At 40.2% G+C, this 26793-nt stretch overlaps 1 protein-coding gene and 1 pseudogene across 3 annotated transcripts in view; one reads left to right on the forward strand and one right to left on the reverse strand.

Moving 5' to 3' along the window:
- MCF2L2 (MCF.2 cell line derived transforming sequence-like 2) overlaps positions 1-26793 on the forward strand; it is a 227575-nt gene that overhangs the window by 8530 nt on the left and 192252 nt on the right. For all 3 annotated transcript variants that reach the window (XM_029939799.1, XM_029939801.1, XM_029939800.1), the window contains exon 2: positions 23540-23623. In XM_029939799.1, coding sequence (XP_029795659.1) covers positions 23540-23623 — 84 coding nt within the window. The remainder of the gene's footprint in view (positions 1-23539; positions 23624-26793) is intronic.
- Positions 1999-12506, reverse strand: LOC115292496 (annotated as a pseudogene).

Genomic DNA, 26793 nt, shown 5'->3' on the forward strand with positions numbered 1-26793 from the left:
GAGGTAGGGAGATGTGTGATTCATCTTTATATCCTTAGGTTTAGCTCAGTACTCAGCACTGTTCATAATAAAGCTCTTTCTTTTGTTTGCTCTATTTGAATGGGTTAGAAAGCACCCTGTTATGGCCATCCCACTCTGCCAGCCTCTCTGGGTCTCACTTTCTTCTGTCATTTGTCATTTTGTCTGTTTGTCTATTTGTCAATTTTGTCATTTGTTAACAGTAATGTGTTACATTCCCAAATCTCTAAAGTTTATTATAATCATTTTTGCCTGCTAGTAAGAAGTAAGTGCTTGAATTCAATAAGTCTACAATAATGAGGTAGCCTTCCTTTTTAGACTCATTAAAACCAATCAATTCCTATTTCTTGAAATAAGCAGAAAGAGAACCTACATCCATTTGGGAAGAGCTACTCCATGGTGCAAGACTAGGCTGAAAGCCTCTCTGGCTGGGCCATACTCGCTAACATCTAAAAGGAAGCAGATGTGACAATAGCCTTACCCTTCAGAGAAATTCCAAGATAAGCAGGACCATTTCCATTTTGATCCTCAATGATTTCAGCTATTCTAGCAGAGATTTTTACATTAGCTTTATTAATTAAGTGTAATTCAGCAGAAATTTCAGGCTATTTAGCACTTTTTAAAAATGGGAAACACAGACGTGCCTTGTAGCACAATGTAGGCTGTTGGCCAGAGCAGGCCCAGGGAGGCCCTGTTATGGGCCAGGCATCCAATGACTGTGCCTAATCTCCATGGCTCTCCCACATAAGAGATCCCTGTGCTTAGCTGGTTTCTCAATAACAGGTGGGAGGAAGCATTTTCATCTAGCTGAGTACTCTTAAAAATGAACTACAGTTTTTTTTTTGACATTCAAGATCCCCAACACCTGGTGAAACACAAAGAAAACATTTCAAGACCCATTTTACTAATAGAGCTTGCAAAATTCCTAGTAGCTTGCCTATAACAACACTGTAATGAAAGGAGGCTGTGTAAATGAAACACATTTTCCCAATGAAACACACAAGGAAAAAAAAAAACCTAAAAAAACAAGGAGACATTCTGCTTTCCCCTGGAACCCACAATGATGGAAAACAGGCTCACTCTCACCCTGACAACAAGAAAAAGACAAACTACAAAATTATAATCCATCCAGAGCCTATATAAACAAATAAAAAGAAATCACCTAAGGGGCGCCTGGGTGGCTCAGTCAGTTAAGCCTCTGACTTCGGCTCAGGTCATGATCTCACAGTCTGTGAGTTCGAACCCCATGCCGGGCTCTGTATTGACAGCTCAGAGCCTGGAACCTGCTTCAGATTCTGTGTCTCCCTTAGTTTCTGCCCCTCACCCCCCTCAAAAATAAACAAACATTAAAAAATTTAAAAAAAGAAATCACCTAAAAGTTTTAAACAAATTGTGAAAGATAAGTATGGCTGCCATGAGCCAGAAAGCAAAGGGAGCTCCCAGCTACCTGCAGGCTCCTCTCCCTAGACAGGGTATAGGACAGGAGACTGGAGAGAGCCTCTATCAGAGGGGCTGACCTGGAGGAGGGGAGGGGCCCAGGAAAAGCACATTTCTCCCTCTGGACAAAAGCTGTAAGATGCTGGGGGAAAGCAGCCAAACCTTTAACTGGACTCCAGGGCACAGGTGAAGACCCACTGCAGCTTGGACAAGATTTAAAGAAAACAAACAAAAGTCCCTACTCCTGGGGGAAGCACAGAAAACTCTCCCAAAGAAGATCTACCAAAAAATCTGGTTCAAATTATTTTAAAGCAGTTGCAAACACACCCCAGATCCGATGCTTCATGTGAATTTATTCTCTCTGGAGTAATGATAAACTGTTGGAACAGTAGCCCCCAACCAGATGATGGTTTGACCATCTCCAGAGTGCACTGTGTGAGAGGCATGCTCTGTACAGCCCAGGCTAATTCCAGAAAAAGGCAAAAACAGTAGCTGATTCTCAGCAGGAACATAGATTACTCCACACTCACTCCAGGCAAACGTTCACAATTCCTGCTGGTGCTCCAGGGAAGGCCCAGAGTCCAGAGACCTTCTCATATCCTCTGTCAGCCCTGCATCACTTCCTCTGCCATGCTGGCCCCATTCCTTCATCCTGCAGGCATTTAAGCCATCCTTTTATCAAATCTGTGCCCTATAGAGCAAGCGTGCACTGCTTCTGCTGCATTCTCTATCTACCAAGTACTACAGGAATACAGGTGGAATATTCCTCTTGACTAGTTTGGAGGGACAATAAAACACTCATTTTCATGCTTCTCCTGCTAGTCCATAAAGCAAACAATTGAAGTCATTCTATACTCACAGAGTCCCTTTTGCTATAGTCCTCAATGGATTTCTTTTTAACCACTTTCCACTATATAGTATCATTCCAACTTGAAAAACAAGCAGAGGGACTGGCATAATTATCACCCTGTGATAGCGATGAGGAAATTCAGGGAATAAAGAAGGTCTTTCTGTTCAACTAAACATGTGATTCTTGATCTTCTGTAATGTGTTTAATTTAGCCCACAAGGCCATAAATATTAGTTGGGATTTCTACCCTTAAGTAAGACACAGTCATGTTATTAGAAAAGACTTTAGAACATGTTCAACCTACAACCAAATATGTATCCATATTTGAAACAGAAAGAGAAAAATCCAAGCTAGACTGAAATCAAACGTTCAAAAACGTGAATGAGATGAACACCAACTATCACAAGTGTTCAGAAAAGGGAGGGAGGTTAAGCCTGGTCTGGCCCATTTTACAAAGGGTTCCTGGGGAGGCCAGGCTTGAGGTGAGCCCCAGAGATTGAGACAGGTGGGGAGAGTATCACTGGTGAAAGGAATCACAAAATCACAATCAGAAATTGGTTTGGTCTTGAGATGGGGAGGAAGTCCTCAGAGTCCTCAGTCTTTAAGCTGTGCAGTCACCTATCAGACCAAGTATAGTAATTTGGAAAGTGTAGGCTTTATGCTTTCAGAATCAGTAAGAGTGTGAAATATTTGGGCAGTTTTAAGAGCTAGCCCTGGGCAAAATAGAAACCATTCCCTCTATGCAGTGTGCTTCTTTCTTTGGGGCATACCTCAAGGCTCACTGACTATGCGGTCACCTCAGAGCTTAGGCACCACAGCTATGGGAAGATACCAACTGGTCAGTGAACAGATTTTTGGAGAGTGCCCTCCATGAGCAAGGCTTTGTGCCAGGTCTGCAGCCCATGAGCTCTTCGGAGGCTGAAGTTGTGAGCTTCAGCAATTCAAGAAAGCTGTATATACATACATAAAGATGTATGACTTTAGCTGGGTTTGAAGAAAGGAGAGGATTTAGGGAGGTGGAGAGGGGAAAGGTTTCTAACTGGGAGGAGCAAAGGAAAATGGCCACTTTTGGTAACTGTGTTGGTCTTCCTGCACTCCTCCTGTTTATTCCATTCTCTGCTCAGACCTCCCTGGTTAGTGGACCTCTCCCAAACAACTAAGAAGCTTTAAGCTTTGCCTTGAAAGAAGGAATGACCTCAAGCTGGAAGGTAGATCCATGTCTGGTGTCTCACTTTTTTTCTTTCTTCATTTAGATCCTTCTCTGGGGATTGTAGAGGCTAGAGGATATGGAAATAATATTAAGAATGATGTTATCATAGCCACTATTTATTTTCTATCTGTTCAATGTCACATATTGTGCTTTATACACAGTGTTGATTTAATTAAACTTAGTTACAAGTACAGCCCTTTTTTATGGAGGAGAATTTGGAGGCTTAAACAGATTTGGAAACTTGACCAAGGTCATACTGAGTGGAATTAAAAGTCAGGTTTGTCTGGCTTCAAGGCCTGTGAGTTCTCAGACTGGGTTTAATTTTTCATCACAGAAGGGACTATAAGCCACCAAATGATAGATGTGTTATTAATTAGTTTTAAAAATCTTGAAAAACCTAATGGAAGCTTAAAGCATTAGTTCCCTGAGTGTATTTTACCAGCCACTTGAAGTGTTCATTTATTAAGAGTCACTTTAAAATGTGAGGATTTAGGGACACCTGGTTGGCTCAGTCAGTTAAACATCTGACTGTTGATCTCAGCTCAGGTCATGATCACAGGGTTGTGGGATTGAGCCCCACATCCAGCTTTGTGCTGAGTGTGGTGCCTGCTTAAGATCTCTCTCTCTCTTTCTGCCCCTGTCCACTGCTCATGCACTCTCTCTCTTCTAAAATAAGTAAGTAAGTAAATAAATGTGAGGATTTATTTTATAGTCTTTAAGCAAGCCTCCATAATAAATGTGTAACACTTAGACAGGAATAGGTCTTTGTAAAGAAAGACACTTTTAGGAGTGCTGCCTACTTGTTCTTCCTATGCTCACCACCAGAGTCTTAGGGGAAAAAAGTCTAAGAAGGTTACAATGAAAAGGTAACAGGACCAACATGCATTTTTATTTAGTGTAGAAGAGTCCCTGTGTTTAGAGGACTGTCCTAGGAGGGAGATTCAAGCACAAAGCAAACAGGTGAACAAACTACAGGCGCCCTAAATCTTGGAGCATGCTGGAGTTGCCCAGTTTAGAAGAATTACTTCTGGATTTCTTTGTCCAGTTATCTAAGCCCAGATCATGGTCAGCCCAGGTTTTGGTTTGTGTGACTTTCTTGTTTGTTTTTATCTGTTATTGGATCAGCTTAAATTCATTTTAGCCCTTTTCTCTTTCCCTATCCAAGAAGGCTAGAATTAATCAGTCACTGAGGGGAAGGAGGTCCTTCTGCCAGTTTTCCTTATTTAAGCCACAATTTGAGACTAACCATGTTTATTGAGGCCTCCACTGCTGGGCACTAGCCAGGTGCGGGGGACGAGGTGTGAAGGAAGCAGCCATGACCCCTGTGAGGGCCAGAACCTGGGTGCCTCCACTGCTGCAGCCCCACTACCGCTCCCCAGATGTGCTGGGGTCTGGGAGGAATGAAAGCTGTCCTCCTGGGGCTTACAGTCTAATAAGGGAGGTAGATATTCAGCCATAAGCTCCAGTTTCTCCCTCTTCTCATTGGGCTTCGCTTGTAGTTTTATGCCCTCGCTGCTTCTTTTTATTCCACATTTGCTGCTTTGCTTTTGTATCTGATTGATTTAGTTGTGGGACTCAATTCTTCCTCAATATTTCAAAAGTCATGTACATGAAGATCAGAATAATTTTCTGACGATGGGAGAAGAGATGTTTATGGTCTAGACAAACAGCCACATTGACATGGAGCTGGAGGTATCGCTGTTTTCAAAATGTCCTCTTGCCACCCTAGCTCCCAGGGGTTTTGCAGGCCCTTTGAGTCACCATTTCACTGGCTCCTTCTCTTTCCTCTTTTTTGCTCCTTCAGTGGTGGCAAAGCTCTGGTGCAGGACCTAGACTAGAAGCATGGTCCTCCTGAACTCCCTTACCCATATCCTTCTACTTTTCATTCCATTTTGCTTCCACTGCAGTATTTATCCCTTCAGTAACCTAAAGAAGCTTTGCTTACAAAGGAAGAAAAATCTCTTAGGCTTCAAAATGGGATTTAGACCTTGACATATAGTGCAGAGAAGAGAAGGAAAATTCCACTACTCAAACATGGTTTGCCCTTCAGGTGTGACATGAGCATTTTCTCCCTCAGTGCCTAGGGAAACCTAAACCAGATTTTAAAGAGAAAGATAATGTTCATCATTTTCTATGGCTTTGTGGTACAATCTAAAAAAAGAAGCAGAAGAAATGAGTGAAAAATGAACATTATGTGGTTTTCAGAAGGGCTTTAAAACTGTTTATAAAAATAATACATGGTCTGTGTTTAAGGTTTGGAAGAGTCAATATTAAGATGTCAGTCCTTCCCAAATTGATCTATAGATTAAACATAACTCCAATTCTAAGCCTATCAAGTTTGTTTTTGTAGAAATCAACCACAGATTCTAAAATTTACAATCAGCAAAAGGTGCTATAGTAGGCAAAGAGAATTATAAGAGTCAAAATCTTTTGAAAAAGAACACACTACCTAATTTCAAGACTTACTATCAAGCAAAGTAATCAAGAGTGTGGTGTTGGTCAAAGGATAGAAACAAGAATCAATGGAAGAGAATAAAGAACCCAGAAATAGTTCCACACAAATATGGTCAACTGATTTTAGACAAAGGCATGAAGGGATTTCGATGGATTAAAGTGTAAAAGGCAAATTCAACAAAAGGTGCTGGAACAATTGTACATCCATATACAAAAAAAATGAACCTTGACCCCATATACACAAATTAACTCAAAGTGGATCATGTGCCTACATGTAGATTCTAATCAGAAATCTGCTAGAAAACGTAAGAGAAAGTCTTTGTATTCTTGGCTGGCCAAAGAGTTCTTAGGTTGACATCAAAAGTACAATTCATAAAGGAAAAAATTGATTATTGGGCTTCATCAAAATTAAAAGTATTTGCTCTGTGAAAAAAACACTGTAAAGAGAATGAAAACACAACTGACAGGGAAAAAATTTTGTGAATCACATACCTGACAAAAGACTTTTATCCAGAATATGTAAAGAACTCTCAAACTCAACATTAAATAAAAACCAAACAACCTAACTTGAAAATGGATTTAAAAAACTGAATGGTTACTTTCCCAAAAATGAAACGCAGATGAAAATAAGCACATGAAAATATGGTCAATATCAGGAAAGTTGCAAACTTATTAGAGTAGTTAAAAAATTGGAAATACCAAGTCACAGTGAAGATGGGAAGGGTCTGGTGGGAGTGGAAAGTGGTACGGCCACTTAGAAAACAGTTGGCAGTTTCTCATAAAATTAAACATATACTTAGGTCTTACCCCAAGAAAAATGAAAACATAGTCACACAAGAATCTGTATGTAAATGCTTAGAGCAGCCTAATTTTTAATCACTAAAAACTGGAAACAACCCAAACGTCTCTCACCTGGGGAATGGATAAACAACTTGTGGCACATCAGCACAATGGAATATTCAACAATGCAAAGAAATGAATCATTGAGGGGCGCTTGGGTGGCTCAGTCGGTTAAGCATCTGACTTTGACTCAGCTGATGATCTCACGGTTCCTGGGTTCAAGCCCCACTTTCAGCTCTGTGCTAACAGCTCAGAGTCTGGAGCTTGCTTCGTATTCTGTCTCCCTCTCTCTCTGCCCTTCCCTTGCTCTCACCATGTCAGTCTCTCTCTCAAAGATAAATAGACATTAAAAAAATGAATTATTGCTACACACAACAGCATGAATAAATCTGAAATACATTATGCTTAAGAAAGATACCAGATCCAAAAGGTACATAGTAAATTGTTTCATTTATTCGGCATTTGGAAAAGGTAGATTAGGATGGAGTGGTCTCTCAGAGTTAAGGGTGGGGAGGAGGTGGTGTGACTATGGGGAGAATGGAACTGCTCCCTATCCTGATTGTGGTGAAGGTTAAATGGCTCCATGCAATTGTCAAACCTAGAATGTATGCCAATAAGAGTAAATTATACCGTATACCAGTTTAAGAATAAATTTTAAAAAGCATTATCAAACAGAAAAATACAGAAAAAAATACATGTTCGTTGCATAATATTTGGAAAGACAGAACAGTACAAAGAAGAAAGTTCACAATTTCATCTCCTAGTTATAGTCACGGTTACTCTTTGAGCATATGTTCTTCTAGGTTTTTTCCTTTGGCATTTTTCCTTTGGCAATTTGTATCATTTTACATGATATGATCTATCTCATACATATTATTTATGTAATTATATAAATCCTATTATGCTTTTTAAAACTATACTATAAATTGAACTAAACTATAAGCAATTTCATATATTATAAAACATTTCCATAAATAACATTTTAATAGATTTGTGATTTTTCACTACATGGTTATAATATAATTTAGTTAAATATTGCCCTAGTGTTGGTCAGATAGGTTGTTTCCAGTTTGTCAGTGTTATTTTTTCAAAAATGCAAGAAGAATCTTTTTTTTAAAGTCTATGTATTTATTTTGAAATAAAGCGTGCACTAGCAGGGGAGAAGCAGAGAGAGAGGGAGAGAGAAAGAAACCCAAGCAGGCTCTGCACTGTCAGCGTAGGCCCACGTGGGGCTCCAACTCAGGAGCCCGGAGATCAGGACTTGAGCCAAAATCAAGAGTTCAGTGCTTAACCAACTGAACCACTCTGGAGCCCCAAGGAGCATCTTGGTTCAGAAATCTTTGCACACATTTCACATATTCCAAAATTTTTTTAAGAATAGAGTTCTAGCAAATGTTATTATTGGATCAAAGAGTATGAGTACTGAGTTTTAAAATACATTTTGGTCAAATTGCCTTCTGGGAATATGTCAACAGAGTGTGGGGTTCTTGATTTTATCAGATCTCTATCAGCATTTGGATTCATCTGTTTCCTGTCAAATGGGATAATGAAAGAACTTCTCTTACAGGATTTTGAAGTATTGCATGTTAAGTGCATAGAACAATAGTTGCAATGTTGTTAGCCCTTTTTGGTGATATTATTATTATTATTATTATTATTATTTTTAATGTTTTTTCAATGTTTATTTATTTGGAGAGAGACAGAGTGTGAGTGTGAGGGGCAGAGAGAGAGGGAGATACAGAATCTGAAGCAGGCTCCAGGCTCTGAGCTGACAGCACAAAGCCCAATGCAGGGCTTGAACTCGTGAACAGTGAGATCATGACCTGAGCTGAAGTCAGATGCTTAACCAGCTAAGCCACCCAGGTGCCCCTAGAAGTGCTAAAAAAAGCCCCCCCCCACCTATAATAGTAGTTTCTTGCTGGGGAATGGGGAAATTTTTCACCTCCCATTGTCATTATTATTGAAATAATCAGCTCTTTTCTAAGAGTTACCTAGTACTCAGTTATTTCAGAATGTTGTTCAAAATAAAATGTAGTCCTTTACTGGATATTTGATCTTGGTGAAATGATAAAGGTCAGTGCATGGAATATAGGAATATAGCTGTGCAGTTTGTTAATGTAATAGAGATTCAAATGTAATAAAGAAAATTTCCAAGATTTTACTGTCTACCCTCTCCCTAGAGCTCTGTAAACTGCAAAAAATATAATTATGGTCATTGCTGGGTGTGTGCAATTGCATTTACACTGTCATTGTGGATTTACGTGGTTAACAAAGATAGCGCTTATGTTCGTAGGTGTTGTGATGCTAGCCAAGCATTCATGGCTATTCATAACTGAATGAATGGGTAAAGAAGTTAATGTTTAGTAGGAAAAAGAGCCTCCATATGGGGAATCAGGCACTTTCTATATTGTTGGTGGGAATGTAAACTGGCACAACCATTTTGGAGGGAAATTTGGCTATATATAACAAACTGTTGCTTAAAACTTGCCTTGTTTGCTGCCCTTGTAGGTATTTAGCCAAGAGAAATGCAAACGTGTGTCTACACAAAGACCTTTACATGAATGTTCATAGAAACTTCATTCATAACAGCCCAAATTGGGATAAAGCCTGAATGTCTATCAGCAGGAGAATGGACAAACTGTGACCATTCATAAGATGAGATATAACTCAGCAATAAAAATAAATGAACTTCTGATACACACAACATGGATGAATCTGAAATGCATTATCCTGAGAGAAAGAAGCTAGACACAAGAGTACACACTATATGATTACATTATATGAAGTTTTTGAAAAGGCAAGACTAGTCTATTGAAAAATCACTTCAGTGGCTGAGAAGGGACATGATACTTTCTGTAGATGGAAGTGTTCTATGTTTTGACAGGAGTATGGACTACATGGATGTATCCATTGGTCAAAACTCATTAAAATGTACACTTCAGATTTGAGTATTTCAATATGTGTGAATTTTACCTTCTCCCTAAAAAAGAAACATTTATTTATTTTTAAAAATTTTACTTTTTAAATGTTTATTTATTTTGAGAGAGAGAGAGAGAATGAGTGAGGGAGGGGCAGAGAGAGAGGAGAGAGAGAGAATCCCAAGCAAGCTCCTTGCTCAGTACGGAGCCATACGTGGGGCCCAGTCCCACGACCTTGAGATCATGACCTGAGCAAAAATCAGGAGTTGGATGCTCAAACTACTAAGCCACCCAGGCGTCCCTATTTATTTTTTACAAAAAAGAGTTTCCAGTTTCCCCTTGGCTAGTCACAAGTGTTACTCAAATTTTAGCTTGAATTATACAAATAAAAATTAGAAGTTTATATACAAACTTATCTATCACTTGTTGGATATTTCATATTGTGCCCTTTCTTTAAATCTTGGAGCATAAGATTATTAAACAAAAACATTAAGCATGAAGATCCAAGATAAGTACATTATGAGAAATCAGCCTCTCTCTGAGTATACCACACTCTGCATGTACAGTTCTGAAACGTGAGCTTGCTTTTCCCCAAGTGGTACTAAGGGTGGGAGGTCTTAGTCAGATCATGGCAGACAAAGAACATCCTTCATTTTAGAATCATGATATTGTACCTGCACCTGATCTTTAGAAGTGGTTCAGGAGACACTCTACATTCCTTCAAGACTTGAGCATTGATCATATGCTGTACCAACCCACGTTGCTTGCCTAGATAGTGACTTCTAGTGGCTGTAGTTTAAGTCTCTGGATTTTACTCCTCTGCAGTTTAGAGAGGTTGGAAAAGAGGGAAGGGAGGATTGTGGCCTAGAATAAATTTTCTTAAGAGCATCCTGTTGTAACCCGAGCTCAGTGTCGCGTTACTTTACTGAGCCCCCGTTGAGGCACCAATTGTCATAACCCGAACTGCATCCTTTAAAAAACTTATCCTTGTCTATTATTTTATTTTAATTAAACATCCACTCACCTGATGTATGTCTCATATTGTGATTCCTCTAAAAAAGAAAAAAAGATTCTGATTCTCATGGGCTCTAGGAGCTCCCTCTCTATCCCACCTCCTCACCCCCCAATTTCCCTTTGTTTCTAAATGAATAAGTCCAGTAACTATTGGGCCTATAATCCTGTGAGCACTCACCAATCCAAAGGATAAACTCTCAGCAATGAAATGACCTTGAATGAACTTCAGTGAGATTAGATCAGAGAAAGGATTAAACACATTTATGTGAGTACAGTGCTGAGAGGAACGAAGAGAGAGCAAAGTGGCACCGTTTCTGGGGATCCAATGGCCTCCTGGTGCAGGAAGTGTAGGCAGCAAGACCCCAGATACTTACCTTACACCTCGGTGCGGATCACAGAGGCAGAGATGAGGGCTTACCACCATTTCCTGGGAAGCTGTATCAGGCTAGAATATATGGCAAAACAAGGTACTGTGAGAGCAATGATGCCTTTCTTTTATGTATGTTTTGTTATTCATCCTCACTCTCAGTGGAATAATGGTTTAACAAATTTTACATGGGAAAAATTTACTTGTAATACTGTTTCAAGTTTGATAAAAGGACTTTTAAAAATGCATGAATCAGCCATAACAATATTGTAGATGGCTATTTATAAAAAATTCATCTTGAAAAGAGATGACCAAATAATCTGAAAAAAATCAGGTTGTAAGATGCAACGTGTTAAGTATGAGTCTATTTTAAAAGCATATATGCCTATACATACATATATGAGATATTTATTTAATTTGGGGTGAAGGAGTGATAGGAGTTTTATATTTCTTGTTTTTGTTTAATTGTATTTTTTATTTTATTTCATATTATATATGTTTATACATTTATATGTATTATATAACACAATATATATAATTTATAGATGTATATATACATATTCTATTTCAGATTATATTTATATATATTGTATGTGTATATATTTATATATATATATATAATACGTATATATATAAAGCAATGCAAACAAATATTGAGCTTCATCTTATGGACAAGAAGGCCAAGTTAGTTTCTCTTTATAAAAAGCAATTACAATTTGAGGACACTTCATATTTGCCTCTTTTGCCAGCACTGAGTCTGCCTTATCTGAATCTTTATATTTCATGAGAAACATTAATTCTCCACTGCTGTCTGTGGCACCAATTATTCATTCAGGATCAAGTTCTCTGGCAGAGCCTCTTGGTTTTTCAGCAGCATCTCTTTTCTTCCTTGACTTGCTATCATCAGATTCACTCTCAGATCAAGACTTTCTTTTTGTATCATCTTTTTCTTTGGCATCTTTTCAAGAATTAAGAAATGCCTCAGGGGCGCCTGGGTGGCTCAGTCGTTTGAGCGGTTGAGCGTCAGACTTTGGCTCAGGTCATGATCTCAGGGTTCGTGGGTTTGAGGCCCAAACCTGGAGCCTGCTTCAGGTTCTGTCTCACTTTCTCTCTGCACCTCCCCCACTCCTGCTCGCTCACTCGCTCGCTCTCTCTCTCGCTCTCTCTCTCTCTCTCTCTCAAAAGTTAAAAAAAAAAAAAGAAGAAATACTTCAAGTAACTCTGGACAGGTTCCCAAGTATTGTCAGCATTTGTAAATCCCTTCCAGTTCAAGAAATGCCTCACTCCCCATTCACTACACGTTGGTCTGGTACTTTTTCTACCTCTGCCTCTTCTGTGTTTTTACTCTTTCCCTATGTTTCTTTTCCATTTTTTGCATTGTAGTATTATTGGAGGCCATTTGTGTGTGTGCGCGCGCGTGAGCGCATGCAGACTTTAAAAGCTATTATTCACCGTGTCTGAGCTGCTCTGAGTCCCGGGTCTGCGGCGTCCCAGGCTCTGCCCTCCTCAGTCCCCTGCCACATCCGAGGGGAGGTGGGGGCCCCACAGCCTCTGGAGGGAGAGAGGTGGAACCACCCACTCCCGCTGGCGGCGAGGGGCCGGATTTTTTTTTTTAAATAATCAACATATATTGCTTTTATGAAATGCAAATGCGAATCCAGATAATGAAACTCATATTCCTGAAGAAAAATGTTAAATCTGAAATGCTAAGACTTCATTGAAAACATATGAATTTATAACAGACTAGTGGTTTAAGGGTAGAAAAAAGAAAAACACTTCCCTTCAGTGGGCTGGGTGAGAAAGAACAGCATATCTAAGTATGCCTTACATGTTTTGGAAGTCAGTTAAGACATTCTCTAAGAACTGAAGCAGCTATTTGTTTCTAAGACTGCTTCTTTTATGGATGGGCTTTTTTTTTTTTGGTAACCCCCCCTTTTTTGGGGGGGCCTTGAAAATGTTTATAATACATTCCTTTCCCTTTGATCACAGACTAGGAAAAGTGATTAGACATCTGTCTTTGTCTCTCTCATTACTCTATTTATATTTGGAACCTGTTTCTTAAAGAGAGGGGAATTACTGAATAGAGATTATCATTGTTGCAGTATACTTTCTGAATTCATGCTTATACTATATACCATACACTTAGGATATAGTACATATACTGTGTTATCAAAGGCAAGGGTACTATGTATTTGCTACTTAAGAAAGAACAACTTCTTAATCAGATTTTGCTTTCCATTCTTAAAACGCATAGGTACAAGTTTACTTGCCTGTGTGTGCACAAATCCTACAGGGCTTGAATTCAAGTGTAAATTATTTCCCTGATTTTATTAAGGTTGAATCATAAGGGCTTTACAGTTTCTTTAGTAGTGAGGAGAAGAAATAATTTGAAAGAAGATTATGAAGAATTTCTGAATTCTTTTTTTTTTTTAAAGGAAAATGTTTTACTTTTTTTTTAATGTTTTATTTATTTTTGATACAGAGAGAGACAGAGCATGAGAGGGGGAGGAGCAGAGAGAGGAGGAGACACAGAACCGGAAGTAGGCTCCAGGCTCTGAGCTAGCTGTCAGCACAGAGCCCGACGTGGGGCTCGAACCCACGAACGTGAGATCTGACCTGAGCCGAAATTGGAAGCTCAACCAACTGAGCCACCCAGGCGCCCCAAGAATTTCTGAATTCTAAACTGGCTGCATTACGTATACATTGTTGCCTTTCTCCCCCACCCCCGCCCCTCAAAGGCTGTGAAATGCTTGCCTATATGCTTTGGCTGTCAATCATTTTATTCTGTCTGTGACTCAAGACAGCAGTGAAAATTTGAGTATCTTAATGCAGGTAAGAGTGGGACCATTACTGCATTCCTACATCAATTCATTGGCTGTATTTCTTCCATGAATTATCTGTTCTTAGTTTGTGTTTGTTTCATGTGGCTGCTATAACAACTAACTACAGACTTAATGTCTAAAACAGCAGAAATTTATTATCTCTTAGTTCTAGAGACCAGAAGTCCAAAATCAAGGTGGAGCTTCTAGAGGCTATAGGGGAAATTTATTTTCTTGTCTTTTTCAGGCTTGGGTGGCCCCAGGCCTGTCTTGGCTTGTGATGGCTGCATTCCAATTTCAGTTTCCATCTTTACCTGGTCTTCTCCTGTTTCCCTCTCTTACAAGAATACATATGCTTGCATTTTGGGCCCACCCAGATCATTCAAAATAGACTCTTCCTCTCAAGAGCTTTAAGTTAATCACATCTGCAAAGACTTTTTTCCACATAAGATAATGTTCACAGGTACCAGGATTAGGACATGGCCATATCTTTTGGGGCAGGGGGCACTAGCCAGCCCACTGTTGCTCTTTATAGTCTAGGAAGATAAGCCTTTTATCACTACATGTGCTGTAAATTTTCCAATTTGTTGCTTTTTTTCTGAGTTTGTTCAAAGTGTGTTTGCCCTGCTAAAGTAGTTTTTAAATGAACTTAATCAGTCATACTGGTATTTCTGCCATACTTTGGAAGGCTATTCTAATTCCAGTACTATAAAAATATCCTCCTATATTTTTTTCTAGTATTTTTATAGTTTCATTACTTAATTTGGCTGGACTTTATTTTGGAGTTTATAGTTTCATTATTTAATGTAACTGGAGTTTATTCTTTTGGCAAGAAGTGAAATATGGATACATTTAAACATTTTGGCAATAATAAAATAACCTTACATAGCACTTACCATATACCAAGAATTTTTTTAAGCTCTCTAGCTATCTTAACTCAATTCTTACAACAATTATATGAGGTGGATGTATTATAATTTCCTACATTTTCAGATCAAGAAATAAAGGCCCAGGGAAGTTCAGCAACTTGCTTGAGATTAGTCTGCTGTAAGTGGCAGAGCCAAGATTTGAATTTAGGCATTGTGGTACCAGAGATGATGCTCTTAATCACTCAACTTGATATCTTTTGGTGGCCAGCAGATTGACCTGACACTACATGTTGAATAATCTCTCCCTGTCTTCATGCGAAATGCCACTTTTATCATATACTACATATTTATTTATATTTTGACCTAATTCTAATCTCTGTTTTGTTCCTGAGTCCTTCTGAACTCAAAACAAATTCTGTTAGACTTATTTCATAGTGAGAGAGGAAGGTCAACAAGGGGAGTTTATGAGCAGAATTTTAAAGCAAGCCACCAACGCATGGCAGTGACATAGATGTTTGTAAGAAATCTGTTGTGGTATCCTTGGGATCATAGCTCAAAGGACTGAATGATAAATTTAATTAGCATCTGTTGAATCTCATACACAAACTGTTTTCACATTTTAATTAATTGTTAGATAATGTATGTCAAACATGTAACAAAATACCCAGTAGGCAGTTAAGTGTAAAATAAATGGTAGTATTAATCTTCATAACAGCCCTCCAAGGAGCCAGTATTAATTATTATTCCCATTTTACAGGGGGATACCCTGGAGATGGCGGGGCTGGGTAGTGTCAGAGCTGGGATGCAAGTCCAGTTCTTTTCATTCTGCCTCCATACCTCAATGAATGAATGAATGAATGAATGAATCAAGAGAGGAAGGAAGGAAATTTTGCCAGAGCTTCCAGGACTTTTTCTTAAACAAAAATAAAATTGTTTATCCATCATATTGCTAAAATGTCTAAAATTATACCATTTTGATTTCTTTATGTTATATTTTTTTTCTCTAGGAGGTTTAAAAAGAAAGTGTAGAAAAGTTTGGAAGATGCTATGTTAAATGATTAGTACTGCTATCAGGTCTCACCTCCTATTATGCCATATACCATTGTTTTGCCCAAGACTCTGCTTCCAGACAAGAAACTTGAATCCAGGGATAGGAGGAGGCCAACAAGGAGAGGTATAGGCATGAAGGAGCCCACCTGAGCAGTGGGCAGGGCTTGAGGTGTGCTGGAAAGAGGCCTAAGCAGGCTCTCAAGCCAAGGGTGGCTTGTTTCCCAGCGTGCTGACCTCACCATCAGCAAAGAAGGGAAAATTTACACCATCTGGAGCTCAGTTTCAAGAATACTGTGAACACAGGGTGATGATTATTTTTATTGAATGAGAAGAGGAGCAGACAGCGAACAATCCAAATAAAAAGTTTACTATATTTTTCCCTGACCTGCATTTTCCAAAAAAAATTTTTTTAATGTTTTTATTTATTTTTGAGAGACAGTGCGAGCAGGGGAGGGTCAGAGAGAGGGAGACACAGAATCTGAAGCAGGCTCCAGGCTCTGAGCTAGCTGTCAGCACAGAGCCTGATGCAGGGCTCGAACCCACAAACTGTGAGATCGTGACCTGAGCCGAAGCCAGACGTGCAATGGAGTCAACCACCCAGGTGCCCCTGACCTGCATTTTCAAAAGCATCAGAAGGGGATCAAGAATAAAGGTCTTGGAATCAATGTTGTGCTTGCTTCTCTGTTGAACCAGCAGCATCTGGAGAGCTTGTTAGAAATGCCTTAGGCCTACTGAATCAGAATCTGTGTTCTAAAGCCCATGTGATTTGTATATTGATTATAATCTGAGAAGCATGGCTGGGGGTGGGGTATTGATTAAAATGCAGATGGAGGTACTTGAAACCCAGCAGTAAAACAGGAGAGCCTTATGGGAAGGAGGGATTAAGTATTTTCACAGATTTTCTCAATTTCCTCCAGGGCCTCGATTGCTTTTTATTCAGAATACTCCAGGCAGCAGAGCTTGCCTCACCTCTCCTGTAGTTATGAAGGGCTACAAGGGAATGGCATCTCCAGCTCTTGTTGCTAAGGAAACTCATTGCACAGGAACTTCCACCTCTGCAGTGCTTGTCTCCTGCAAGGGTATGATGTGAAATGTCAGCAGAAATTAAGGAGCTTTAAAAAAAAATCTCAACTTTGTAAGGGAAAGAAAAAGGAGAAAAGGGATTTGGATAAGTATTAAAAAACAGAAATGCTATGCTTAGTAATATCTTAACAGTTCTCAACGCAGTTGTAAATGCCTGTTTAATCAGGCATTTAAACAGGACAAGCGTGCAAAAGGAGGCCCCCATGCCACAGTTAAATGTGTTTTGTCTTACCAACTACCTTACATACTCTAATAAAAACAAAATTAAAATATGTAGAAAGCTATGGTTTTTATTATGACTAAAAATCAGAAAATAGCAAAGATGACAAAACGGAATTACTGTGTGTCTAAGTGCCTGTGTTGATGTGCCTGTGAAATTTGGATGGGTAATAAAGATTCCTGTAATCTGTAAGTCACTAATTAATCCACAAAAAAAATATTTTTTCTTGCCTTTATGTTAGTAAAAGCACTGTTGTTATAATTGGGATTTTCACATAATTTGAGCTCTGTTGAGAGCAGTGATCTAAAATGTGATCTAAGTAAAATGTTAAAATTGGATTCAAGGAATATATTTTGAATATATGTATTTGCATTGTGAAATATAAGGAAGAAAGAAGGTTGGGGTGCCTGGGTGGCTCAGTCGGTTAAGTGTCTGACTTCATCTCAGGTCATGATCTCCTGGTTTGTGAGTTCAAGCCTGACGGCAGACTCTGTGCTGACAGCTCAGAACCTGGAGCCTGGTTTGGATTCTGTGCCTCCCTCGCTCTCTGCCCCTCTCCCACTCATGCTCTGTCTCTCTGTCTCTCAAAAACAAATAAAAAACATTAAAAAAATTAAGAAAGAAGGTTGATGATTGGTAGTGCTGGGCAGATATTTCATCCTATAAGAATCTACAGTATTCATTCCATGTGAGAGGAAGGATTTGACGTGTTCATTAATTTGTCTCTTCTCTTACTTAAGCGCTTCCGCTGCTCCCATCCTCCCAGCACCCTGAAGCAGCGTCTGTCCCTGATACCAGCAGTGGCACAGCCCACAGGCCGTCATAGCATTGGATCCAGTCATCCATTCTTTTGAGGATATAGACCAAGGGATGTGGAGAAGTATTTCCCTGGGTCTCCAGTGGTGTTAAGAGGGGAGATGTGTGGGGCTGCCTCGCCTGCCCGGAGCACTGGATCACGAGTGACCGAGCCACCCACGTGGCCTTTAGCACATGTATTTATGGGAGGGTGGGCTGTGGGATGTGGAGCTCCCAACAGTGTGGAGTCTGGGACAGGGGCCACAAGGAAGCTTTTGGGGTAATGGAAATATTCCATATCTTGATCTATTTGACAGTTTTATGAGTGTATGTGTTTATCAGAATACATTAAACTGTACACTGAGGGTCGGTGCATTGTGCTGCATGTAAATTGTACTTCAATAAAGTTTTATTAGCATAAAAAATAAGGGCTACCAGAGCATATTTTTCTCTATGTAAGCTAAGTGGGTAACCACAGTATGATTCCATGACGCTAACACAACCATTTTAAGTATTCTTTTCTCATATGCTCACACACATGTGCACAAATACACCACATACTTTCTTCTTCTTTTTTTAAACTTGCCTGCAGTCCCACCTCACAGAGTTTTTATGTCCATGATATTATACTTTAATTCTTTTTCTGTGGAGATGGTCATCATAATTATATAATGAATGCTTTCATCTCTTCACTCTTATAAATAGTATTTCCAGTCTACCTTTTTATGGATAGCATTTTCATTTTACTATTTTCTTGCCTTAAATTTCCAAATATTGAATGAATGAATAAAAGATTATGAAGATTTTAATGACTGTGTATTGAAGCTCTGTTTTGTAATGGTTAAGATGTTGGGCGTTGGAGTTCAGAATGACATGGATTTAAATTCTGGCTCTACTTGATCTTAGATGAGCTTGGATGACCTTGCTTGACTTTGGATGAGGATGCTTTGTTTAAGCTACATCTTGTTTAATCCAAGCACACTTTCCAGTATGCTTACCTTGTTACATAAGCATCTAGTTCAATATTACCCGTAGCATTGTTATGAGGATTAAATGAGATGCTGCATATAATGGGGTTTGGTATGTAACTACACAATAAATACTGGATAAAATCTTGTGAACCTACTTTCTAAAAGGGATCTGCCAGCTTCACTCTTCAAGGTCATGTACATGTATTAGTTTTCAAAAAAAATCCTCTGGGATTGGGTGTTAGAGTCTCAGTTATTTTATGGATGAATGAGGTAGTCTGTTATTGTTTCAATTGCATTATTTGACTAGTAGGAAGTTGGACATTTTTCAGTGTTCTTGCTTTTAAAATTCTAGATTTCTCCTTTTAAAAAATTCTTCCATCTGCTTTTCACATGCCTTTTATTCATTGTTAACTTATGACAAGACTTCAATACTAAGTCTTATGGTGTTCAGTACAAGGCCCAGTAAAAGAAGGAAAATGGGTTAGTGTTATTTCTGACCTGGCCAGGAAGAAAGAGAAGTGAAACGCGTGGCCTCATGGGATGGCTCTTCCTACCAGCCTGGCAACTGGTTTCTCCGAGCTGCTGGTCCAGAAGTGTTTTCCTGGCAGTCAAGTCTGATCTAGTTGTGGTGAGAGGGCGGGATGGCCTGGAGGAGGTTCATAGTAGGGAAAAGGTGCATTCCTTTACCGTCATTATCCGACCAATTAAATGAGTTAATCTGTGAGGTGCGTTGTCCGGGCAGCTCACAGCCGGCGCCCATTAGTGTTACTAGCAGACAAGTGTGCTGCACAGAGGCTGAGAGTGGGGATCCTGGGCCCACTCCTAGTCAAGATAAGCCGCAGACTCTTCCATTTTTTTTCTGGTCACCAGATTCTCTTGGCAAAATAGAATTGTGGCAGGGTCTGTCAAACTTGAGGCTGCCTTCCATCTTCGGTCCCGACCAAACTCTTTTCCCCTAACTTACTTATTTAGCAATCTGGTTCTTTTTTTCTCCCTTCAGATCATACTTGAATCTTTTAAATCCTAGTGTGACTGAAATTTCAGAACAGCCAGAAAGGATAAGGGATTCATTGCCCTTTATCCTGATCAGTTGCAATGTTCAGAGTGCATAAAAAGCTGTTATCAGCAGTTCCCTGCTCTCTGCTGTGAGGACAGGTGCAATCAGTAGGAAAGGTCCTGCCCCAGAGCCTGTATTGCTCTCTCAGACTGGGCAGTGGACAACACAGGGGTGTTGCTTCCTGCATTCCCAAGCTGTGCTCCCATGGGATGTGCTAGGCTGTTATTCCATCACGTAGGAGGCTGTTTGTGCAACTTCAATGCCTTCTGCATTTTGGGAACTGTGGGTCCAGGGTAGCATACAGTCACACCCCTATATACTTAGCAGGGACAGAAGAGGGACAAGTTTCCTCCTGATCTATTTGTAACTTTGCACAAGATAGAATTTGTGTTGATGTTGAATGATCACTTCCCCTTGCCTTGTGAGGGTTGAAAGAGACAAGTTTCTCCCTAATCCATGCATATCAAAAATAGCAAGCAGCAAACAAGAGACCTCCATACAGGACCAGGGGCCAGGAAAGGGCATTAGGTACTACCACTTCGGTGGGTATCACTGCTCATGCGCAACTGCTTCTGGAGAAGGAAAAGCCATTTCACAACAGAGGACACTGAGACTCAGTGTTCTTGCTCCGGTAGCCTAGCTAGCAGTTGGCAGAAATGGCCCTTTCCATGCAGAGCTGTCTAGGTTCTTTCTCACTGCAGGGGAAGGTGTTCCTTTAGACCAAAGAGCTTTCCTACCCCATCTATACAGCAGTGGAGAGCAAGGCCCTCCAGCAGCAGGGCTGGTCTTTATGTCTCTTTTCATCAGAGCATGAATGTGTCCTACTGGGGGCTGAACCAACCTTGCCCCTATTCCAAAAGGCCCATATATGTCAGGCATCACTAAAGCTGGGTGTGTTCGAGGTCATCTCCATGCTCTGGGTCAGCCCTGAGTCTGAGAACCCCACATGATCTGTTGCAGCCAGCCAGATGGGGTCTTGAAGCTCCTTTGTTGGGAAGTCTTCAAGGATAACCCTATCCCTCCCTAGCTGGGGGCAAAGCTCTTTCAGCAAATGAAACCAGTTCATTTCTATTCTAAAACAAATTCTAAATTTTAGTTCTGTTCATTTGGTAACCTCAGGTCGGAAAAGTGTCTGTTGGAAGGCTATGCAAACCTCCACAGATTCCCATGGTGAGAGAGACACTAGTTATCCTCTCAGTGGTGGTTGAAGACAGTGCTCCTGAAGACCAAGGGTCTGGGAATCCTCACAGAAGACTGAGATTTGCCCTAGTAGAGTCAGGTGATCAGGCTGACCCCACCTCCATCTTTAAATTATATGGCCACAGACAAGGTCAGAAACTCCCTGGGTCTCCATTTCTTCACTTAAAAAATGAGATGGGTTGGGAGATGGTTGGCTTAGCTCACTTCTATTGTACATTTTCAGATCTTACCTCTTTAAAATGTCTAAAGCATTCCTCAAATATTGAGGTACAATAACAATATATTTCATTTTATGATCTTGGTTTTTCTTTGGGGTCATTAGCTCTTAAATACACTCTCAGGCGTGAAAAAATAATACTTCAGCTCTATTGTTGAGTATGTTACTTTCCCAGACCACTGGGAGATTATATTCTGAAAAACTCTCCCATTATGTAACTCTTGTTTCTGCTTAAATTTTCTATGTTGGTTTCTTTTTGTAATTTACATTTTATTATGAAAAATTCAAAACATAAACAAAATAATTATATAGTGAACTCCCATGGATCCATCAACCAGCTTCAACAATTATCCACATTTGTCAATCTGGTGTCATCTCCCCCTCCCTTTGCCCCATACATTTTTGGCAAGGGGTAGTGCCTGAGCATTTTTAGGCAGATCTCAGACTTATTTTACTGTTAAATATGTTAGTTCGTGTATAAAACAGAGAATGCCCTCCCTTTTTGCCAGCTATAACTACAGTGCCTTTACTGCATCCACCAAAATTAACAGTGAAACGGGATTAGTGAATTTTTAGTGAAATCAGGGTGGAAAGATGAAGGAGGGATAAAGGAGCCCTGGTCTGGGTTTACTCACTTTCCTCCAGAGTGAGTGGTAGAGTTCATTGAGAAGGGCCTTGGCATTTCAGCTGGCACTTGCCCCAGCCTAACAAGACTTTCAGAAAGCATATGTGGGAAAGGCCTTTCCAGCTCAAGGGATATAACTAGCATTTACTGAGGATCTACTGTATACATCCCCACAAGTGTCATCTCCTTGAACCTTCACCCTAAAGCTGGGTAGTGGAAACCAAGGCTTTGGGAGAAGCTTCCCTAATATAACCGTCTGATTGGTGAACATTGCAATATCAAAACATTACCTCAACTCCAGGCTGAATCAATGGGAGATTCCTACTTAGCATCAATGTACAAGATTAATTGGCTTGTGTCTTTATCTAACTTGATGTCTAACTGCTGTAGAAACAAACAATAACCAGTTCATTTTTTGAGACTCCCTGAGAAACAGTTAAATGAAGATAATAATATCTTAGGCTGCGAGAGTGTGAAAATGCCTTTCTCTTTCCAGCCCAGGCGAAGGGTTTTTATTTAGTCTTCTCCCCTCTTTAATCTCTTTTCCCCAAATGGATAGAATGAAAATCATAGGGCTTATAGATCACTCTCAGGGTTAGAAGACATTTGTAGGTTTGTGCTTGAAAGATTTGAGTTTTTTGCCTTGGAAATCTGTAACTTTTTATTCAGTATGGACCATCTTTAATTAGCAAAATGAAGAAGTGCCTCCTTAAACATACTTGGCAGTGGGAAGAGGTCCCCTGAAGTATTCTGGAAGGGGAAAAATTAAAAGGGCATAGAGGCAACTAAAGATCGAGGCAAAAAGGAAGAAATTAGGGAGGGAAGGAGCACAAAGCAAAGAACCTTCATAAATCTCAGATTGATTTTATGACCCAGCTTGAGATGAACTCTGATGACTTATGTTGTTTGTGTTTAAAATGTCCTGCAGACCTAAACGAGCAGGCAGATACCTGAGTACCTGCCTTGGTAATGAGACCATCCTAGCAGGTATATTGTGGAAGCTACTGTAGCTTAAACTTCAGGACCCCTTCTTTGTACTGGTCGCTCCTAAAACCTTGAGAGAGGCTCTAGAAATGTGCTTGTGCTCATGGATATGAGATTCAAATGACGGAAAACCCAGATCCATTTCTGCATCTCAGGAATCAAGTTCTCAAGAGAATAATGTGCTGTAAGCATATCTTGATAAGTCCCAGGTTTCTGTAGTATTGAAGTGTCCCTTTCTTCCTTTTAAAGTTCTCTTTATAGGGACGCCTGGGTGGCTCAGTCAGTGAAGTATCCAATTTCAGCTCAGGTCATGGTCTCATGGTTCATGGGTTCGAGCCCTGTGTTGGGCTCTGTGCTGACAGCTTAGAGCCTGGAGCCTGCTTCAGATTCTGTGTCTTCCTTTTTCTTTGCCTCTCCCCCACTCATACTCTGTCTCTGTCTCTCAAAAAGGAATAGAAATGTAAAAATGTTTTTTAATAAAAAAATAAAATTCTCTTTGTAATTTACAAGGATTTAACCTAATGTGTATTTCATTTGTGCAGATGAAATAATGCAACAGGAAATCAGACCTTTGGTGGCAGTGGATATAATTGAGCAACTCCACAGACAGTTTGCCATTCTCTCAGGTAAGGGGCAAATTAATTTGTATTTTAGATTTTGTTGTGGGGGCAGGGGTCTTGTTGGGAGGGCCCACCTCACCAACCTTAATGAACAGTACAGCCAAGTCTTAGTCTTCCCTTAAGCCTCTCCCAGAGCTAGAATGAGTTGAGAACTATTCAAATGGAGGAGGGTAGATCTCATAGATGTCATTCCTGTTGCTGTTGGGTGTCATTTAATCTTTCTTAAGGGAGTGCATTTCTTTGAGGTTGTAAAGAACAGAGCTAAAAAGATTTTGAGGAAGGAAAAAAAGAAACACCTGCCATCATGATGTTTTCCCAACATTCTTCTTGGATGTTTTTTCAAGATCCGACCTTAAGAGAGTTTGGTTTTGAGGGTTCACAAGGACTGGTGAGGTTACTTGTTCTTTGAGAGATTTGTCTCTCATTCTTAGCTCTCATGGACTTAATTTTAATGCATTGATTTCCATTGAGCATTTGGAAATAAAGAGAGGCTAATGTTCAAAAGAGGCTAGAAATTTTCTAAGCCTAGGCCCAACCCTGAGAAGCTGTCATTACCAGAATATTCTTCTTTCTTATTCATTTAGCCAATGGTGACATGACTTTAATTACTGAAACTGGAGGTACATACCAGACTCTGAATTACAGTTAGAGCTGTCTTGGAAGCATGGCATGAAATATCACAGAGGAATAAAATGGCAAATCACTCTCCTCATCTTTACATCTGCTCTGAAGAAAAAAACAACAAAGCCACGTTAGTTCCATCACAGAGAGAATATGTAGTTGGCATGAATTTAACTCTACAACATGGGATGTAAAAATAAAAAGTCATGTTTCTTTCCTTTCTCTAAATCATATTTAATCTACTCCAAAGTCCTTATCCTACTATGTTTGAGGGAAATGCAGTCTCCATTATTGGGATACCTCTTCCCATCCGCAAGTTGTATCCTGGGTGGGGACATCTTATACAATCCAGACATTTTGGGGAATTCTTTGGCCTTTCCTTCACATTGGTCACTGCTCATATAGTCACTGAAAGCTCCATAAGCAGAGTCCTCATTTTTCTCATTTCTACCTGTATTGCTTAGAACAGAGACTGTGATATAGTAAGTGGTCAGTTCAGAATTATCCGAGTCCTCCTGGTGTGTCCTTTGAGTGCTGCTCCTCCATCACTGCTCTAGGCAGCAGTGTTGGCCCTGGCCAGAATGCCTAAGCAGCCTCCTGAAGGTGCAGCCTCCTAGCTTCTCACAGTGAGCCTGGGACTCTGCAAAACAAAAGGCAGGATGGGGACTGCCCCTTGGGTTTCTGGCAACTGCTACTGTGGTGTTATGGCACAGACAGCTGCAAGGCTAATGTGCATTCAGGTCTGGGATGGATGAAGGGGTGAGTTGGAGTAGATTTTTGTAGCCTTACACCAAATTCCTAATGTCCCAGTGCATGATTCTGGCATACATAATGGCTCATCTGGGGAAGGAGTCTAGTGACCAATTAATGTATGCATTTAGTCCTCCAAAGATACCTCTTTTGAGTGTCACTAAGGCCCTTGTCTCTATTCTTATTTCTTAGGGTGATACAGGAAAATATAAATGGGTACCAGACAGCCCTAGATACGGACTTAGGTTCTGCTGTTGACCAGCTGCATCTCCTTGGCAACTTAATACTCTAAACCTCACTTTCCTCACTTGTATAATGAGTGGGTGGGATCATCATAACTTTGACGATTAAAGACGTAGTGTATGAAAAATGTTTATTAGCATTGCAACTGCCAACTGTATGACTGATTTTCCCATATTTTAATCCCATAAAAATGTTTAGTTTAGGATTATATTACAAAGGATAGTTTTCAGTATGATATAGTTTGTATAAGGAACCAAAGCTATGCTTATAGTTGAAATAGTGTAGGATGCCACAACTAAGCCAGTAACAGAGATAATTGCCACTCTGTAATGTAGAACATTGAACAATAAACACACATACTGGACCAAGAGGACACGTCTGCTTTAGGAAAGTCACTTTGTGGCAAAGACAATCCTTTAATTTTTTTGAGTGAGCTTCTTTTGTCATATTGTTGCCTCAAGTTTGCCCGTCCTATGAGAGAGAAGCATGGATTAACTGTGGTAGCATTTGCAACACTGCAAGTCTGGAAGAGTATCAGTAGCCAAGAATATCAGGTTCTCTGAGTCAGCACTTTCTTGGAATTACTAGGCCTGCTTTTCATCGCTACCTGCCAGTGGTAGGTAGCCAATGTCAGCAATGAGGCCACTGTGGGTACCTGTGTAGCTGTGGTTGTAAAACAGAAATCTCTGCACTTAGGTCTTTTCCCAGCACTGTGGCCACCACGCTGTGGCCTCTGATCTGGGTCACAGCACTTTTCCGGATTCAGGCAAGCAGGATGAGGGTATTCCAGCTGCAGACATTTACAGATTCCACTGAGCTCTGGAAAGAGCCAGAGGCCCCATCAACCAGGAATGCTGGGAAAGACAGGATGGAGCCTTTTTCTTCAGTGAGGCCCCAGTTGCCTGGGCTGCCTGGCTCTGTGAGCGTGTTCCCCTGGTGGGAGAGCAGGATGCACTGCAGGATGCGTGACCCAGATTTGTAGCCAGATGGTTTGAAGCCTTTGGACGGTGAAGTCTGTGAACAGGGGCCACCAGCAGGAATTGGATAGTGACCATGGCTGAGCCTCTGCTGGCTCTTACCTTGAAAGACAACTGGCATATTCCCTGTGAACTTGGGATATTTCTAAATTTAGGGCGTAGCTAGGAAACAAGAGAATATAAGCAGGTTAATGTGGTGGGAACACTGTAGGCTTTGGAATCAGATAATCCTGTGTTCACATTCCAAGGCGATTAGATCGTCGCTGTGAACCTCAGGTTTCTCATTGGTAAAATGGGTTGTTTAAGGAAAGTGCGTCACGTGGTATCTGACTATAAAAGAACCTAGCCTATAGGACTTGTTTGTTTTCTAAGCCACATAACAGAGGCCCTAAAGTAGAAATTCCTTAATGACATTAAGGGTGCATCTTTGTGATTCTCTCGATGTTTCTCTCATTTTTAAAGTCTTAATATAAAAATGGCTGCTGTACCTCCAGATATCCATCAGGTCTGTGTCCAAAGCAGGAAGGAAAAGGAGCAATGCTGGCTTCTTCTGTTCCTTTTACCAGGAGAACAAAAACTTTCCCA

The sequence above is a fragment of the Suricata suricatta genome, chromosome 5 (assembly GCF_006229205.1).
Source record: "Suricata suricatta isolate VVHF042 chromosome 5, meerkat_22Aug2017_6uvM2_HiC, whole genome shotgun sequence".
Taxonomy (NCBI): Eukaryota; Metazoa; Chordata; class Mammalia; order Carnivora; family Herpestidae; genus Suricata; species Suricata suricatta.